The following is a 19,397-nucleotide window of genomic DNA, read 5'->3' as shown; positions in this document are numbered from 1 at the left end:
CCAGGAGAAACGAAGCACAGCTGTGGGGTGCCAGGCTGCTTCCAGGCACTCGATCCATCGAATGATGTTGACCACACTTGTCTAGCATGTTGGAAAGCCTTGGGTTCAAGCCCTAGCATCAGGAAAAAAAGGTGGGCTGGAGACAGAGCTCAGAGGTTAAGAGCACTGGCTGCTCTTCCAGAGGTCCCGAGTTCAATTCCAGCAACCACATGGTGGCTCACAACCATCTGTAATAATAAGATCTGCCCTCTTCTGATCTGCAGGCATATATGCAGGCAGAACACTATGTGCATACTAAATAAATAATTTTTAAAAAGGGGGGGGTTGGGGATTTAGCTCCGTCCTCAGCTCCAAAACAAATAAAATAAAAAAAAAAGAAAGAAAAGAAAAAGGCATTTTATATATAGTCATCAGGAAAATCAAGAGCAAAATCTATAAGCCATGGGCTGCTTGGGGGTGAAGGGACGAGCACCCAGGGGAAGGGCGGTGGAGAAAGTGGAGCTGGCCTGGGGCAGACTGTGGGAGCTGTGGTACGGACCACTGGAGATTGTAGTTGGGGGTAAGAGCTCCTGGTGTTGATACTAAAAAGACGGGGCGTGAGACCTGAGGCAGAGTAGAGGCGGTAAGTATGCAACCGTGAGAAAGAGTGGACTGGGAAGACGGGAGAGCATCGCAGGAAGGCGCCGCGGATTTAGCGACGTTTCGATGTAGCAGATGAAGGAAAGGTGTAGGGGCAGGCGGAGACCTGGCAGGTAGTGGCACTTGTGCAAGGCGCAGAGGAGGAGCTGAGTGAGGGGGTAGAGGTCACGTGACTGGGTGTCAGGGTTGCTCAGGATACTTGAAGGGAACTTACCCGGGGAAGCCCCAACACCACCAGTAACCTGCTCCAGGGCAGTCACGAATAATTCACTAGTGAATGTTTACTAACAATTGCATAATCGAACTCTCTTATGTCTCAGTTCCTGCATTTGTAAAATGAGAAAAAAATCTCTTAATAGCAAGCGTGGCGAGTGCAGTCTGATAGTATATAAATCGCTCTGTGCTGAGTTTGTGTTTAGACAACATTACTAGTATCTGATCGGATTGTTGACTAAATTCAGATCCAGATCAAAAGGATCAAACTCAGGGCCTCACAAATACTGTGTGAGCCCTGCGTGGTGAGCCACATCCTCTGCCTTAGATTTTCTGTTTGAAGCAGTTTTAGATGTAAATGAAATTGGAGGCTGGGAGTGTAGCTTCCTTGGTAGAGGGCTTGTGTCTAGCTTCATAGAATTAGACCCTTGCTGGGATTAAAGGTGTGCGATCCCAGCACTCCAGAGGCAGAGCCAGGCAGATCTTTGTGAGTTTGAGGCCAGCCTGGTCTACAGAGCGAGATCCAGGACAGACACCAAAACTACACAGAGAAACCCTGTCTCGAAAACAAAAACAAAAACAAAACAAACAAACAAAAAAACAGGGAGGGTTGGCAAGTACTTGTTGAGGAAGGATAAGAAGCTGAGTTCAGATTCCCTGAGGCAGCCATGTTAGAGAAGGCATCTGGCTGGGTATGCTGATGCACCTGATGCACCTTGAACCCCAGCACTCATGAGGCGGGAGGCAGGGTGGTGAAAAGGACAAAGCGCTGTGAAATCTGAAATCCCAGCTCTGTGAGACAAGTGGTTCCCCAGAGCTTGCTGGCCAGCCGGTCTAGCGATGAGTCGACTCCGGGTTCAGTGAGAATTCTCAGTTTAAAACGAGAGAGGGGATGGGGGTGGGAGACTTGGCTCAGTGGATGAGAACACTGTTCTTCCAGAGGACCCAGGTTCACTTCCCAGCACCCACATGGCAGCTCAGGGGACTGGACACCCTCACACAGCCCAACACACCAATGCACATAAAAATAAATAAATTTTTTAATTAAAAAAAATAAGGCAGAGGCAGGCAGATCTCTGTGAGTTCAAGGCCAGTCTGGTCTATATAATAAGTTCCAGGCCACTCAGGGCTACATGTGAGACCCTGTTTCAAAAAATAAGCAAAGAGAACGTTCCCTGAAAGTGTGGTCTTCCCTGTGTGACGTCCTGGTTCAATCCCTTGCACTGAAAACAAAATCTGACAGTAGCAAAACTTTGACCAGATGTCAGACTGCTAATTAGCAAGGAGGGAGAAAAGATAGCAAAACAACGAATTGATTACCTTTGTGGAGCCTGAAATTCTTTTTTACTTAAAAATATAGTTTGTATATTTTGTCTTGGGCTGACTTAGGACTCACCATGTAGCCCAGGGTGGCCTGGAACTTACCAGGCAGAACTTACTATGTAGCCCAGGGTGGCCTAGAACTTACCAGGTATCCAGTGAGGATGACCTTGAATTCCTGAGAATGCTTCTACCCGAGAGCTGTGATATAAGCTTGTGTTATCATATCCAGTTTATTTGTTTCTTGCTGTTGTTGTTTGAGACAAGGTCTTACTCTGTAGCCCAAGCAAGCCTCAAACTCATGGCAATTCTCCTTCTGACCTCCTGAATGCTAGGGCTACAGGCCTGAGCCAGAAGGCCAAACCTCAGGTCTTATTATTATTTTCTTAATTTACTTTTCTTTCTCCCTCTTCTTCATCACTAGTTTTTTGTTTGTTTGTTTGTTTTTGTTTGTTTTGTTTTGTTTTTTTCAAGATAGGGTTTCTCTGTGTAGCTTTGGTGCCTTTCCTGGATCTCGCTCTGTAGCCCAGGCTGGCCTCGATCTCACAGAGATCCACCTGTCTCTGCTTCCCAAGTGCTGGGATTAAAGGTGTGCACCACCACTGCCTGGCCTAGGGACATTTTCTACCAGTCAGGTAGTCCTGGGTTGTAGAAGCAAGTTGAAGCTGGGCAGTGATAATGTATGCCTTTAATCCCCAGGAGGCAGAGGCAGGCAGAGCTCTATGAGTTCAAGGCCAGCCTGGTCTACAGAGCTAGTTCCAGCCAGGGCAATACAGAGAAACCCTGTCTTGAAAAAAAAAAAAAGAAAGAAAGAAAAAGCAAGCTGAGCCAGTATGGTGGCTCATGCTTTTAATCCCAACAGTTGGAAAGAAAAGTCAGGCAGATCTCTGTGACTTCTAGGCTAGCTTGGTCTACATAGCAAGTTCCAGACCAGCCAGAGCTACAAAGTGAGATCCTATCTGAGGAAAAAAGCAAGCTGGACAAGCCTTGGGGATAAGCCAATCAGCAGTGTTCTTCCATGGTCTCTGCTTCAAGTCTTTCCTCCAGGTTCCTGCCTTGCGTTTTTACCCTGGATTCCCATGGTGATGAACTGTGACATGGAAGTGTAAGCCAAATGAATCCTTTCCTCTTCAAGCTGCCTTTGATCTTGGTGTTTATCCTAGCAATAGAAAGCAAACCTTTTATAAAGTTGCTGGAGATACGGCTCAGTTGGTAAAATACACAGAAGTTGGACCCTGCAGCGTGCATCTGTAACACCAATGCTGCTGGTGGGAAAAAGGCAGATCCCCGTAGCTCACTGCCGAGGCATCCTAGACCAGTCAGTGAGCTCCAGGTTTAGTGAGAGTAATAGAAGAAGACACCCCAGAGTGACCTCTGGCCCCCCCCACAGGGGCACACACACCTGCATGCATGTCTGCACACAGCCACGTGAATACGTGTACAACACACACACATTGCTCAGCTTCTTCCTCGCCATCACCATCAAATGAGAGCACATGTTTTAGTGTAAAGCCCAGAGATTTGAATGGACTCCAGTGGTAACAGGCCAGGGTCAAGAGGAGGCGCTAGCCGAGAGGAGCCAGTCTTTAAGGGAGAAGCAATTACAGATTTGGCTGGGCTGTGGCTCATCTGTTTGGCCAAATGCCTGTGGCATCAAAGTTGTGACTGCCTGCTGGTCTTATCACCATTTGGCAGGCCATCACCATTCCTTTATTACGTCATAGACAGTAAACTTCTACCACGTGGGATGCAGCCGGGCTGTGAAGGAAGCACTCCAGAACTTCCCTGCTCTCTAGTTGCTTGCAGGTTAACAGAGGCCTGAGGTGGGCTCCCAGGAAACATGGAGCGACCTCTAAACTAGTGAATAGGCATTTAGAGAACTGTTTATAATCCTGCCATTCAGCAATAAATAAAACCACTGTTGTTGACATGGTGCATTTCCTCTGTTTTCTGATGCAGAATAATTTCAGATCTTTTTCTTTTCTTTTTTTTTTTTATCTGCAAAAGCAAAACATCCAGGAGCTGAAGAGATGACTCAGTGGTTAAGAGTGTATTCTGCTCTTGCAGAAGATCCAAGTTTCATTCCCAACACCCATGTAGAGTGGCTCACAACTGCCTGTAACTCCTCCAGCTTCAGGGGGAGCCACACAAACACACAATAAGAATAAATCTAAGTAAATAAGGAAAAAACAACAAAGAGAACATTTTTTTTAAAAGTGAGGGGCTGGAGAGACGGCTCAGTGGTTGAGAGCACTTGTTGCTCTTGCAGAGGACCAGGGGTTTAAGTCCCAGCACCCACATGGTGGCTCACAACCATCTGTACCTCCAGTTCTAGGGGGCCAGTGCTCTCTTCTGCCTCTGTAGAAGCAGGAGCACAGGTGGTACACATACGTACATGCATGCAGACTAAACACTCATACCCATAAAATAAAATACGTCATTCTCTGAAAGAATGGAGAGGTGAGATGGCTCAGTGGATAGGTGCTTACCACCAAACCTGATACCCCGGGTCCAATCCCCAGGCCCCACATGGCAGAAGGAGCTAACCCACTCTTTTTAGTTGTGCCCTGACCTTCACATGGGCACCATGGCATATACACCCCTCCCCCACCCACAGACACACACTCAGACATACACCCCTCACACACAAAATGTAAACTCTTTGAGACAAGTTCTGTTCTGTAGGTCTGTCTTTCCTGAAACTGGCTCTGTAGACCAGGCTGGCCTCAAACTCACAGAGATCCTCCTGCCTCTGCCTCCTGAGTGCTGGGATTAAAGGCATGCGCCACCATCGCCCAGTGAATTTTTAAAAATGTTTTTGCGACGGCGTCTCTTATAGCCCAGGCTGGTCTCCTATTTGTTACGTACCAGAGAATGACCTTGAACTCCTGGCACCAGCTTTTTTCATTTAGATAGAGTGGCCTGGAGCTCACAGAGATCCACCTGCTTCTGTGTCTGGCGTGCTGAGATTAAAGTTGTGTGCCACTGTATCTGGCACTTTTGTTTAATTTTTTTAAATGACATGTTTATTTATTTTTGTGTGTACATGTGTAGGCACATGGGTGCCATGGTGTCTGTGTGGAGATCAGAGGACAATTTGTGGGAGTCAATTCTCACCCTCTACCATGTGTGTCCTGAGAACCGAAGGCAGGTTTTCAGGCTTGGGAGCGAATGCCCTTACCCTCTGCGCCATCTCAGTGAACCATGTCCCTCCCTCTCATGCCCCCTCCTTCTGTCTTTTAACTCTTCATTCTTCAGTTTTAACTTTATTTATTATTGTGGTGTGTGTGCATGATGTGCGTGTGGGTGCAGGTACAGGTGTACCACAACACATGTAGTGTGTGGGTGCAGGTGCAGGTACAGGTGTACCACAACACATGTGTGTGGGTGCAGGTACAGGTGTACCACAACACGTGTAGTGTGTGGGTGCAGGTACAGGTGTACCACAACACGTGTAGTGTGTGGGTGCAGGTGCAGGTACAGGTGTACCACAACACATGTGTGTGGGTGCAGGTACAGGTGTACCACAACACATGTAGTGTGTGGGTGCATGTGCAGGTGCAGGTGTACCACAACACATGTAGTGTGTGGGTGCAGGTGCAGGTACAGGTGTACCACAACACATGTGTGTGGGTGCAGGTACAGGTGTACCACAACACGTGTAGTGTGTGGGTGCAGGTACAGGTGTACCACAACACGTGTAGTGTGTGGGTGCAGGTGCAGGTACAGGTGTACCACAACACATGTGTGTGGGTGCAGGTACAGGTGTACCACAACACATGTAGTGTGTGGGTGCATGTGCAGGTGCAGGTGTACCACAACACATGTAGTGTGTGGGTGCAGGTGCAGGTACAGGTGTACCACAACACATGTGTGTGGGTGCAGGTACAGGTGTACCACAACACATGTGTGTGGGTGCAGGTACAGGTGTACCACAACACATGTAGTGTGTGGGTGCAGGTACAGGTACAGGTGTACCACAACACATGTGTGTGGGTGCAGGTACAGGTGTACCACAACACATGTAGTGTGTGGGTGCATGTGCAGGTGCAGGTGTACCACAACACATGTAGTGTGTGGGTGCAGGTGCAGGTACAGGTGTACCACAACACATGTGTGTGGGTGCAGGTACAGGTGTACCACAACACATGTGTGTGGGTGCAGGTACAGGTGTACCACAACACATGTAGTGTGTGGGTGCAGGTACAGGTGTACCACAACACGTGTAGTGTGTGGGTGCATGTGCAGGTGTACCACAACACGTGTAGTGTGTGGGTGCATGTGCAGGTGTACCACAACACGTGTAGTGTGTGGGTGCATGTGCAGGTGTACCACAACACGTGTAGTGTGTGGGTGCATGTGCAGGTGTACCACAACACGTGTAGTGTGTGGGTGCATGTGCAGGTGTACCACAACACATGTAGTGTGTGGGTGCATGTGCAGGTGTACCACACACAATACATGTAGTGTGTGGGTGCATGTGCAGGTGTACCACAACACGTGTAGTGTGTGGGTGCATGTGCAGGTGTACCACAACACGTGTAGTGTGTGGGTGCATGTGCAGGTGTACCACAACACGTGTAGTGTGTGGGTGCATGTGCAGGTGTACCACAACACATGTAGTGTGTGGGTGCATGTGCAGGTGTACCACAACACATGTAGTGTGTGGGTGCAGATGCAGGTGTACCACAATGCATGTAGTGTGTGGGTGCATGTGCAGGTACAGGTGTACCACAATACATGTAGTGTGTGGGTGCAGATGCAGGTACAGGTGTACCACAACACATGTAGTGTGTGGGTGCATGTGCAGGTACAGGTGTACCACAACACATGTAGTGTGTGGGTGCATGTGCAGGTACAGGTGTACCACAATACATGTAGTGTGTGGGTGCATGTGCAGGTACAGGTGTACCACAACACATGTAGTGTGTGGGTGCAGATGCAGGTGTACCACAACACATGTAGTGTGTGGGTGCATGTGCAGGTACAGGTGTACCACAACACATGTAGTGTGTGGGCGCATGTGCAGGTACAGGTGTACCACAACACATGTAGTGTGTGGGTGCATGTGCAGGTACAGGTGTACCACAACACATGTGTGTGGGTGCAGGTACAGGTGTACCACAATACATGTGTGTGGGTGCAGGTACAGGTGTACCACAATACATGTGTGTGGGTGCATGTGCAGATGTACCACAATACATGTGTGTGGGTGCAGGTACAGGTGTACCGCAACACATGTAGTGTAGATGTCAGAGGACAATTTTGTACAGTTTTCTCCTTCCACCTTTATGTGAGTCCCAGGGATCAATGTCCAGTTATCAGATCTCTGTGGCAAGTGCCTTTACCTGCTGAGCCACCTCACAGCCCCCCCACCCCACTCCACCTTTCTTTTTGAAGATTTTTTTTACGATTTATGTGTATGAGTATTGACCTGCACATATGTATGTACACCACGTGCTTGTCCAATGCCAGCAGAGGCCAGAAGAGGTTCCCTGGGCCTGGAGTTACAGATGGTTATGAAGAAACATGAAGGGACTCTAGCTCACTCGAGCATGTGTCTCTGGCAGGCCTTGTCCTTCTCCAGTCCCCTCTGCTTTGCTAAAACCCAGTAGACTACATCCCTAAAGCTGGCTCCCAAGGTCTAGTCCCTTATCCTCCTGAGGCTGACTGCTAAGGTCCAGCTTTCAAAGTATTGAAGTCCAGCAATCAAAAGTCACCTTTGGCTGCCCTAATTAACATGCCCAATTAAAATTGAGCACCTCACCCTAACACAGGGTTCCCCATTTTTCCTTTATAGATCACCATCCTCCTATGTGCCATGTCTGTCTCCCCTCTATCCAGAGGCAGACCCCTTTCCTTGGTTCCCGTCGCCTTCTCTCTCCTCCTCTATCTCCCGTCTTTGTCCCTGTCCCTGTCCCTCTGAGGCAAAGAAATCTCCTTTGTGCTGAGAACTTGGCCCAAGAACTTGGTCTTGGGGGTCCTGAGCTAATATTTTCCTTTCACATGTGGGTGCTGGGAACTGAACCCTAGACCTCTCCGAGAGTAGTCAGTGCTCTTAACCACTGGGCCATCTCACTCTCACTGTCCCCCCCCCCCTTTGTTTTTCCGAGACAGGGTTTCTCTGTGTAGCTTTGGTGCCTGTCCTGGATCTCACTCTGTAGACCAGGCTGGCCTCGAACTCACAGAGATCCGCCTGCCTCTGCCTCCCAAGTGCTGGGATTAAAGGCATGCACCACCACCTCCCGGCTTTTTTCCCTCTTTTTCTTTTCCTTTGTTCTTTCCTTCCTTTCTTTTTTTCATTTTTATTTGAGACAGGAATTTACAATGGCCTGTAACTCACTGTATAACCAAGGCTGGCCTTGAACTTCATATGTGACTGAAGCTGGACTTTGAACTCCTGATTCATCTCCTGCCTCCACATCCCCATTTCTGGGATGCACAACAATACCCAGTTTTTAAAATTCCTCTCAGTCCATGGGCGATGGTGGTGCACACCTTTAACCCCGATACTCGGGAGTCAGAGGCAGGGAGATCTCTGAGTTCGAAGACAGGCTGGTCTAGAGTGAGTTCCAGGACAGCCAGGACTACACAGAGAAACCCTGTCTCAAAACACACAAATAAGTAAAAATCAGTCCCTCTCAGTCAGTTCATGATCCCATCCTGGGGTTTGTGATGTCAAGTAGAGACCAGCAAACACTCTGCTGTAGGCTTTGGAGTGGGAGAGTGACTTAGGAAGCTTGGGTGCCCTAGCGATGAACAAAGCAAGACCACGAGGTAGGAGGTAGGAGGTGGGTATCGTGATAAAGAATACTGAAGGGAAGGAAGTGGGACGCTCGGAAGGAAAGGGCAGCGTGCCAGGCGGGCGGAACCCCGCGCTCAGGAGGCTGAAGCAGGGGGATGAATTTGCCGTGGACCTGGGTGACCCAGTAAGTTCCAGACCGTTCCTTCCCACTCCTTAAATTGAGGAAACGGCTTATCAACCGCTAGAAATAAGGGAAGGGGACCTCGGTGCTTTAAAGGGAGCCTGGGTGAGGCCGTTTTAGGCACGCGGGTCTTCATTGGCTCACACGGTGGGACCTCTGTGAACCAGCGGGGTTTCTTCCCCGAGTTCCCCTCGGGACCGCGACGGCTCCTTCCGGTTCACGGCCTCCTCCTTCCGCTGGGCCTCGCGCGTTGGCGGGCACCGCCTGGTTCAGACGCTTCCGGTGCCATGAGCTCGACGCCCCAGGTAGGCGAGTTCTGGGTAGGCTCGTCGGCGGAGGGAGGCGTCCCCTGGAACTGTCCCGGAGGCCCAGTGGGGCAGCAGGGCTCGCGCGGCCGCCGGAGGGTGCAGCCTCAGGTGGTTCTGTAGAAAGTTCTGGAAATGTGGATGCCTCTCTGCGCATGGCCACCATTGTGTGGGCCACGGGGCCACCGCAGAATGGCCTTGTTGCTAGGGTACTAGAACCTCCCCCCCCGCCGTCTTCGGCGGCTGCCCGGGAAAGGTGGCTTTTGGTTTTTGTTGTTGTTTTTATTTGTGTGTGTGTGTGTGTGTGTGTGTGTGTGTGTGTGTGTGTGTGTCTGTTTTGTTCTTTTTTGAGACAGCCTCTCTGTGTAGCCCCGGCTGCCCTGGATCTCGCTCTGTAGACCAGGCTGGCCTCGAACTCACAGAGATCCGCCTGCCTCTGCCTCCCGAGTGCTGGGACTAAAGGTGTGCATCGCCATGCCCGGCTCTGGCTGAGCATTTTTAAGTGACAGCTCCTAGCAAGCATTTCAGGGTTTGAGGACATTTAGGGGTTGGGGGCAGATATTATCAGCTGGGGTTGGCTGGATGCAGGTGGGCGAAGAGAAAAGAAACAGGGAGACCAAGGCTGAAAATCAGGAAGGGGGAAGACGTGATAGAAGCCCGGAGCTGGGAGCCAATGGATAATGTTGGGGACGGGGGCGGGGGGACCTTGGGAGCTAGAGGGCTAGCCAGTAATGCCATGAGGCAGTTCACCCAGGACCAATGAGTACAGCCCCCGAACGCTCTCTCGATCCGATGAACTGGGAAAATTTAGAAAGTGTGTCAGACTGTAATACTGTCATCATCACCGTTAAAATCTGGCAAATAAGTGTTAAATACATATAATTCCTTTTTTCTTTTAAATTTAATTTTAAAATTTTTATTAGATGTACTTAACTAGTTTATTTAGTGTGTGAGTACTTGTGTCCTTGGGCTGCAGGCACGTGGAGATAGAGGACAACTTGGGGTGACTCAGTTTTCTTCTCCCACCCTGTGGGTCCCAGGGATTGAACTCGGGGTCGTCAGGCTTGGTGGCTGGCATCTTACCTTGCTGAACTGGCGCAGCAGCCCATAAGATTGTTTTCTCTTCCATCTTCTCTTTATGTCAAAGCTTGCTGATCTCTGGGCTCACTCTTGACAGCAGGCTTGAGTAGGGGTCTGGAGTGTGCCGAAGAAAGATTGGATAAAATGGATTTTCTTTCTCTGAACGTTTGTATGGAACTAAAACACTTCTTGGAAACTATGGAGTTTTGTTCATCTTTTTTATTTTTTGTGATGGTAAAGAGTATGAGTTTCTTTTGGTTTGCTCTTGTTTTTTTAATTCTTGTTTTTATTATTATTATATGCGCAGATAAGTGTTTTGCTTGCGTGTACATATTTGCACCATATGTGTACCTGGTACCCCGAGATCAGAAAGAAGAAGGTGCCAAATCCCCTGGAACTGGAGTTGTGGTGAGACTCGGGAGCTGCCATGTGGATGCTGGGAATGGAACTTGGGTCTACATAAAATAAATACATCTACAGAACAAATAAATACATTTAAATATGATAAGGAATAAACAAAGGTGCCTGATAACATTATATACTTGAGCATGGACCTGTGGCTTGTTGGTTGGAGACAGCCTGTCAGTTTCTTTGAAGTCCCCTGATGCTACAACTCACTTTCTGGACTTCAATATATTCAGTGCCAAAACAGGAAGATACACACACGCACCTCACTTCAGTTCTTATGGTTGTCAGGACAAACAACAGCGTTTGTACAAGTCTAGAGTCTCATACAGCTATACTGAACATTCTGGAAGCAAGATGTTGTTGTTTCCATAACTTAATGTCAGGACGATAGTGGATTTGTTTGTTTAAGAAGCTGTTGGCCAGGCAGTGATGGCGCACACCTTTAATCCCAGGGCTACTGGGGAGCCTGAGGGGTGGGGGTGGGGTCAGAGTCAGGCAGATCTCTGTAAATTCAAGGCCAGCCTGGTCTATAAAACGAGTTCCAGAACAGCCAGGGCTGTTACACAGAGAAACCCTGTCTGGAAAAAAAAAAGAAGAAGAATAAGAAGAAGGAGAAGGAGGAGGAGGAGGAGGAGGAGGAGGAGGAGAAGCAGCAGCAGCAGCAGCAAGCTGCTTGGTTTTAGAAGAGTTTAGATTAATTTTTCTAAATTGAGACAGTACAAGATGTTTTCATGTACCTCAATTACCAGGTTACCTCAATTATGAATATCTTACATTAGTATAGAATATTGGCCAATTTTTGTTTTGTTTTTTGTTTTTTGAGACAAGATTTCTCTGTGTAGTTTTGGTGCCTGTCCTGGATCTCACTCTGTAGACCAGGTGGGCCTCGAACTCACAGAGATCCGCCTGGCTCTGCCTCCCGAGTGCTGGGATTAAAGGTGTGCGCCACTGCCACCCAGCTTGGCCAATTTTTTTTGTTTTTGTTTCTTACTATTTGTGTGTGTGTGTGTGTGTGTGTGTGTGTGTGTGTGAGAGAGAGAGAGAGAGAGAGAGAGAGAGAGAGAGAGAGAGAGAGAGAGAGAGAGGAGAGAGAGAACACTGTGAATGTGGAATATCAGAAGACAACTTCTCTTTCACTGTGGAATCTGAATTGAACTCGGGTCTTCAGGCTTGCCCACAGCACTTACCTACTGAGCCATCTCTCCAGCCCTGTCTTTTATTTATTGAGTCTTGCTGTGTAGTCCATGCTGGACTGAATTTACAATCCTCCTGCTTCTGCTTCCTACCTTGGTTGGCAAAGCTCTTGCCTTACAAACACAAAGGTCTAAATTCTAGCCCCAGAACCATGTAAAAATTACCAGGTGGGGTGGTACATGCTTCTAATCCCAGTTCTGGGAAGGTGGTGATCATCTCTGGGACTCATTGGCAAGTCAGGCTAGTTGATAAACTCTAGGCCAATGAGAGATGTGTTCCAAAGGAGGTGGACAGTGTCCCTGGGGGTAATACCTAGTAAGGTGTGTTCCGGTCTCCACTACAAACGCACATGCGTTTTTAGAAGTGGGTGTTTAGGCTGAATATGATGGTATATGTTTATAATCCCAGCACTCGGGAGATAGAGGCAGGAGAATCAAGAGTTCAAGGCTATCCTCTGATACACAGAAAATTCAAGGCCAACCTGGGCTACATGACACAAAGCCTCAAAAAAAAATTTTTTTTTTAATTTTCTCTCTCCTTCAGGGCCAAGGATCCAAAAATATTATTTGAAATTCTTTTTTTGGTTATTTTTTTGAGACAGGGATTCTCTGTGTAGCCTTGGTTCTTACTCTTCTAGGCCATGCTGGCCTCAACCTCTCAGAGATCCACCTGCCTCTGCCTCCTTAGTGCTGGGATTGAAGGCATGTGCCACCGCCGCCCAGCTATTTGACACTGTTATCCTCAACTTAGTTTTCTGTCGATCATTTGTGGGTGTGAATTATAGATACTGGTCTTATACTAGGTTATTATTGCTTTACCTTGTTCAGTTTGGACCGTCCCAGACTCTTCTAGTTGGCTTTTTGTCCGTATGAACTACCTACACTTTTCCTTCCTGTTTGTTTGTTTAGACTTGCTATCCACACGTGTTCCAGGCTCCTCTTGTCTGTTTCCTGTCCCCATCCTCGAAAATGCCATTTATCCAAGACATAATGTTGGTGGCAAGTTGTAGCCCTAACAACTATGTCTGGAAGTTGGGGCAGATATGGCAGGTGGGCAGGAAGAAGTTGTAACCCCAGCACCTTGAAGAGGATTTTCCCAGAAGTAGCAGCCAGAATTGCAAGTCCTTAGCTGAGAAATAGGTGACTCACCAGCTCCCAGCTTGTCTCCTCCCTCCCCCTCTTGCTGACGTGACTGTACCTAAACCAGCTTAGACAGAGGGACCTTGGTCAGAAAGTATCTCCACCCATGAGACCAATGAAGAATGGCCAGTCTCAGTCCAAGGCAAGACATTTTACTCATGCCCAGCAGACATCTCCCTTGTTTGTTCCATTAGTGTGTTATTGGTCTTCAGAAAGGATTAAAAAGTATTGCCCTTAAATCTATATCTTTAATAAGCTTTTATTTTTTCCTTTGAGACCAGTCCTCAAATATCCCAGGCTGGTCTTGGACCTACCATGTAGCCAAGGAGACCTTGAACTGATGCTCCTGACACTACATCTTTATTATTTTGAGACAAAGTCACACTATGTATCCCTGGCAGGCCTGGGACTCAATAAGCAGACCAGGCTGGCCTTAAACTCACAGAGATCCGCCTGCCTTTGACTCGAGAGTGCTGAGATTAAAGATGCGCCACCACTGCCCTGCTCTGCCACTGCTTTTTAAGCACCAGGATTGTAGGAGTGTGCTTCACTCCAGATTTATGTCATGCTGGGAATCGAACCCAGCATCTCATGTGTGATACCACTGTGCTATATCATCAGCCCAGTAAAGTTATTATTAAAACCAGGTCAAGGGACAAGAGTATTCCAAAGAGGGTGTGTGTGTGTGTGTGTGTGTGTGTGTGTGTGTGTGTGTGAGAGAGAGAGAGAGAGAGAGAGAGAGAGAGAGAGAGAGAGAGAGAGAGAGAGAGAAGTAGTTTTGTCTTGGACACCTGTGCAGTGCAGCATCCCCAGGATTCCTGAATCTCTGATAGCTAATACCAGAAGGGCTTCAGAGACAAATGCACTTTGTGCTTCATTCTGTAGCACTGACAGTGGTGAAGAGATTGATTTTGTAGGAGTCACTCAGCTTATGAGCTGAAGAACGGACGGACTGAGTCTAGAGTCCCGTCCCTTCGCAGGAGGACAGAATGAGCAGCTTTCGGACTTTCTAGAGCCATCGAAGGGAAGAACTGCACTTAAGACACCTTTCAGTAGCTCAATAAATAAACTTATGGGGATGTGTCTGAGGATTTGGGGGGATTTTGAGGTGGCAGTTAGGATCATTAGCATCTTTAGACATTTAGATAGAGAGAATGGGGGAGATAGACATTACAATATAAAAGTGGGTACTGGAAAGCCTACAGTTTTTCAAGAGTGGTCAAGTCAGCAACTTTTTAGTCATTTTCACACCCATATTTTTTTAAATTATTTTTAAAGATTTATTTATTTATTATGTAAACAATGGTCTGCCTGTGTGTATGCCTGCAGGCCAGAAGAGGGAACCAGATCTCATTACAGATGGTTGTGAGCCACCATGTGGGTGCTGGGAATTGAACTCTGGACCTTTGGAAGACCAGCCAGTGCTCTTAACCGCTGAGCCATCTCTCCAGCCCCACACCCAGATTTTTGTTTGTTTGTATTTTGTGATAGGGTCTTGAGTAGTCTTGGATGCCCTGGCACCCATCCTGTAAACAGGCGATCCTGATGCTCAGCCTCCCAAGTGCTGGGATTACAAATGAGTGCCACCATGTCAGGCTAGACTTACAGAGTTCTGCACTGGTACACTAGGTGTGTCTTCAGTCTCCTCTCCTCTTGGCAATCTTGCCCTTTCCCGAACTCATGAATGTCTGCCTGCTGGGGTGAAAGGGTCTCAGTGATCTTTGTGCTGACTGAAAGACTGCCTAGGAAATCAGAGAAAGGATTCTGGGCTAGTCACTTGCTATGGCTGCAGTAGAGACTAAATTAGTATCAGGCTACTCTTTCACTTGCTCTCTGGGTGACCTTTCTGTGGTTACCTGGGAAGTCTTGTCCGAGTCTGTAAGTTCCTCTTAGGGCAAGGACTGTAGGTGGCCCAGAAACAGCATCTGCAAATAGGTAATTCCATGTGCTTTCATGGTAATGAGAACATTAGGTACTGAGATGGCTCAGTACTTAAAGGTGCCTGCTGCCCTTTTAGAGGACCTGAGTTCAGTTCCCAGCACCCACTTAGGCGGCTTCATAATTTCATGTAACTCCAGTTTCAGGGGCCCTACGGCCCTCTTTGGTCTCGTCAGGCACTGTACTCAACATGCACATATCCATGCCCATGTACAGACACACACTTAATTAAAATAAAAAAATAAGTCTTTATTCAAAAAGGATAATAGTAGGTACTTTGGGAACTTTACACATATTCAAATGCACGTGGGGGTAGGATGCTGAAGAAATGCCCAAGCAGTTAAGCACTTGTTGCATTTGTAAAGGATGTAGTTTGGTTCCAAGCACCCTTATGACTACTAACAACCATCTGTACTCCAGTTCCAGGGGATCTGACATCTCCTTCTGGCCTCCATGGGCACTGTATGCATGTGAGGCATAGATATACATGCAGATAAAACACACATTAAATCTTAAAAAGTATTCAAGAATATATTTGACGGTGAAAGCATAAAATCCAGTGTGAAGTTCACAGCTTCTGTTCTGAATGGCTCCTCTTCGTAGGAGTTCATTGACCACTGAACCATCTCTCCAGCCCTGTGTATTTTTTTATGGGCCAGATATTAAACAGAGGGCCTCATGTATGCTAGGTAAGCACTCTATCTATCACAGATTACATCACCAGCCCTATAATGTGTGTGTATTGTATTTTTGTTTGTTTGTTTTGAGACAGGGTTTCACTATGTGGTCCTGACTGGTCTAGAACTTAACTATGTAGACCAAGCTGGCCTCAAACCCACAGAGATCCTTTGCCTCTGTATCTGCCTCCCCACTGCTGGGAATAAAGGTTATTTGTTTATTTGAGACAGGGTCTCACATTGTAGCCCAGGCTGGTCTGCAGCTATTTCTGTGCAACAGAGGATGGTCTTGAACTTCTGATCCTTCTAACTCCACCCCTAGGGTGCTTGGATTAGAGGAATTCACCACCAGGTCAGTGGTACTGGGATCAGACCCAGGGCTTTCTTTATACATGCTAGGCAGGCACTCTGGGCTACAATCTCAGCCTCATTCCCAGTAGATTAAAAGAATACTTTATTAATAAAATTACTGTACTGATGTTTAATACCTATACATATATATATATATATGCTCTTTTTTTTTCTTTTTACTTAGAAAAGGTTTAATGTGATGTGTTTAATTTGAACATGCTATATTATGAATTCTGTAGTTTGTGTCTTCCTACTAACAATAAATCATGGATCTACCAAATATCATATGTCGGGTCTTTGTCCTTGTACCTTCGTGGTGCCAGGTTTTCATATCCCTTTCTTCTCTGCATGCTTTGCTATCGCTCAGTGTTCTGCAGAGGGAGGTCCAGGTCGGTGGGCGGGGTCCGGGCCACTTGGGACATGCAGATGAGGTGGGCGGGGCCCAACATATATACCCTCTGCTAGCCTCTAGCGGGCGTGCCCAGCTTGGACAGACTGTCTGCGTCCGACTGCCGAACCTGCTTCCCTGAGCGCTGCGGAGCCTGGTCCGGGCTGGCCCCTCTGCTACCCCGGGAGCGGGCCATGCCGCCGCGGGAGCTGAGCGAGGCCGAGCCACCGCCTCTCCCAGCCTCAACCCCTCCTCCGCGGCGGCGCAGCGCGCCTCCGGAGCTGGGCATCAAATGCGTGCTAGTGGGCGATGGCGCGGTGGGCAAGAGCAGCCTCATCGTCAGCTACACCTGCAATGGGTACCCGGCGCGCTACCGGCCCACGGCACTGGACACCTTCTCCGGTACGTACTACCGGAGGGCCCCTGAGGCTAGGGTGGGGCTGTGGATTAGGGTGCGCATGTTTTCGGGAGGGCACCAAAGACCCCCGGGAGCAGGTCCGGAGGCGGCGCTGGTGAGGCCTGCCTAGAGGGACGAGGATGCTGTGGCTAACTCATGCTTTCCCCTCCCCACCCCTGCAGTGCAAGTCCTGGTAGATGGAGCCCCTGTGCGAATCGAGCTCTGGGACACTGCAGGGCAGGTGAGAATCTGGATGTAGGCTTCCATGGGCTAGGGGTTGGAGAGGGTTGGAGGCTGAGAGGATTCCTTCATGGAGGAGGAATGAAGTAGGCCTTGGGCTTTAGGAGTCTTAGGTCTCCACCCCAAGTGAGAAAGCAGACTCTGGTTCCAATGTGAAGGGAATGATCTTGCTAACAACTGGCGTTGCTACCCCAGGAGGACTTTGACCGGCTTCGCTCCCTCTGTTACCCGGACACTGATGTCTTTCTGGCTTGCTTCAGCGTGGTGCAGCCCAGCTCCTTCCAAAACATCACAGAAAAATGGCTGCCGGAGATCCGCACTCACAACCCCCAAGCACCTGTGTTGCTGGTGGGTACTCAGGCTGACCTGAGGGACGACGTCAATGTACTCATTCAGCTGGACCAGGGAGGTCGGGAGGGCCCAGTACCCCAACCCCAAGCCCAGGGTCTGGCCGAGAAGATCCGGGCCTGCTGCTACCTTGAGTGCTCAGCCTTGACGCAGAAGAACTTGAAGGAGGTGTTTGACTCGGCCATTCTCAGTGCCATTGAGCACAAAGCTCGCCTGGAGAAGAAACTGAACGCAAAAGGTGTGCGCACGCTCTCCCGCTGCCGCTGGAAGAAGTTCTTCTGCTTCGTTTGAGCAGTTACAGCAGGGCAAGCGGTAGGCAGCAGCGGGCGGGCGGCCGGAGACTCCTGGACCCTGGGACATGGGGCACTAGCAGGCTGGCCTGGCCACTCCTGGGACTCAGTTCTCTATTGAACGCAGGGGATGTGGGCCTCTAGCTGCACACGCTGCTAAGACAGGGGGAGCTCTGTCCTGTGCAGGGGGCTGGCTCTGATTTGGATGTCTTTGGTCAAGACTCACAGGAAAATCCCAGCACTTGGATTTCGTGGGATAATCGCATCCGTGTCAGTGTGTCTGAGCAGCTTGGGATGGAATTCCAGTTTCTTACCGTGGGGCCACAGGTCAGCTTGGTTGAATGCAGCCCACTGTGGATGGCCTCACCCTCTCCTAGCGCGGGTGTGATAAAGCAGGGAAACAGAGAGGCGTCCTGGAGGGTTGGAAGGTGGTCAGCCTTGATTTGGAGCGGTTTGAGATGGAGTATGAAGAGGAGGCCAGTGAGAGACTGAGACGGGAGGGAAACAGGAAGTGAGACTTGATGTGGTGGACTGGAGGCAGATGAGAGGACTGGGCTGGAGGGAGAAGGCGAGCAGGGTGGACAGCTGTGGAGAAGGCTGACACCTGGGGCTGCTCCCTGGGAAGAACTGGGTCTCAGGGCTCCCTAGGCACTGCCCAAACTGGCTGGGCCAGCGAGGGGCAGGAAGTGAGAGTCCAGGCCCAGCAAAGGGAGGGGGAGGAGCTGCAAATGAGAGCCTGAAGGAGGAAGGGTAGGGTCATCCCTTTCCCCAAGGTCATAGCCTGGAAGGTGAGCAATGCAGTCTGCAAATAAAACCTTGTGTTTCTGAAGCTGCTGTCTGTGGTTTCCTGGACCGCTCAGTCCAATGCCCCTTCGTGACCTTTCTAGGGCCCAACAGCCTGGGTAGATGGATTGGGCACGGAGGCCCGCTTGAAGGGTGGGGGGTGGGTCAGATGGGCCATGTGATGGGAACTGGACCAGGGGGAACAGGTGTGGGGCTCTCTACTTGGGGTTGGCTTAGCTGGTTCCCAGGAGAGCTAGCGTGGGAAGCAGCCTGGAAACGGGTTTCCCCAGGTGTCAGCGCCAGAGCTGCTTTCCCATGACCTCACCAGGTAGGTGGGGCCCTCCCTTCTCCCCCTCCTTTCTAGAGTACCACGCTCAGCACCGGGGCTCTAGGACATTCTCAAGCCCATCCTCCCAGCCTCTGAACAGTTTTCAGGACCCAGGGCCTGGTTGGGGAATGTCACACGAGCTTTAAAAACCAAGGACAACCTCTGCAGCTTTAAACCTCAACCACGGGCCAAAGATTTGTAGCCTTGGGTCGGTTGGCCCAGTCTTCAGCCTCGACACATGAAGATTTATTGTGGGTCAGGATGCTGGCTGTGGACAATGTAAATGGAGGTTTGGTCCCAGAATCCTTTGTCCATGAGGGTTCACTGGCAGATGGCAGAGGGGAATAGGAATCCAAGGACTGGAGGACTAGGAGGAACTTTAAAGAGCACTTTGGGGGAAAACAAAACTTATTTTGCTTTAAGGAAACCACGG

At 49.2% G+C, this 19,397-nt stretch overlaps 2 protein-coding genes across 2 annotated transcripts in view; one reads left to right on the top strand and one right to left on the bottom strand.

The window, feature by feature from the left end:
• The window catches only part of Spint1 (serine peptidase inhibitor, Kunitz type 1), a 120,570-nt gene that overhangs the window by 71,795 nt on the left and 29,378 nt on the right, over positions 1–19,397 (bottom strand). The window lies entirely within an intron of this gene.
• On the top strand, positions 16,657–18,682 carry LOC114704603 (rho-related GTP-binding protein RhoV). Its single transcript, XM_028885930.2, has 3 exons — positions 16,657–16,980; positions 17,158–17,216; positions 17,411–18,682. The coding sequence occupies exons 1-3, from the start codon at positions 16,773–16,775 to the stop codon at positions 17,852–17,854; spliced, it is 711 nt and encodes a 236-aa protein (XP_028741763.1). The 5' UTR covers positions 16,657–16,772; the 3' UTR covers positions 17,855–18,682.

The sequence above is a fragment of the Peromyscus leucopus genome, chromosome 4 (assembly GCF_004664715.2).
Source record: "Peromyscus leucopus breed LL Stock chromosome 4, UCI_PerLeu_2.1, whole genome shotgun sequence".
In the NCBI taxonomy this organism is placed as follows: Eukaryota; Metazoa; Chordata; class Mammalia; order Rodentia; family Cricetidae; genus Peromyscus; species Peromyscus leucopus.
This window is presented reverse-complemented; position numbering and strand designations above follow the sequence as displayed.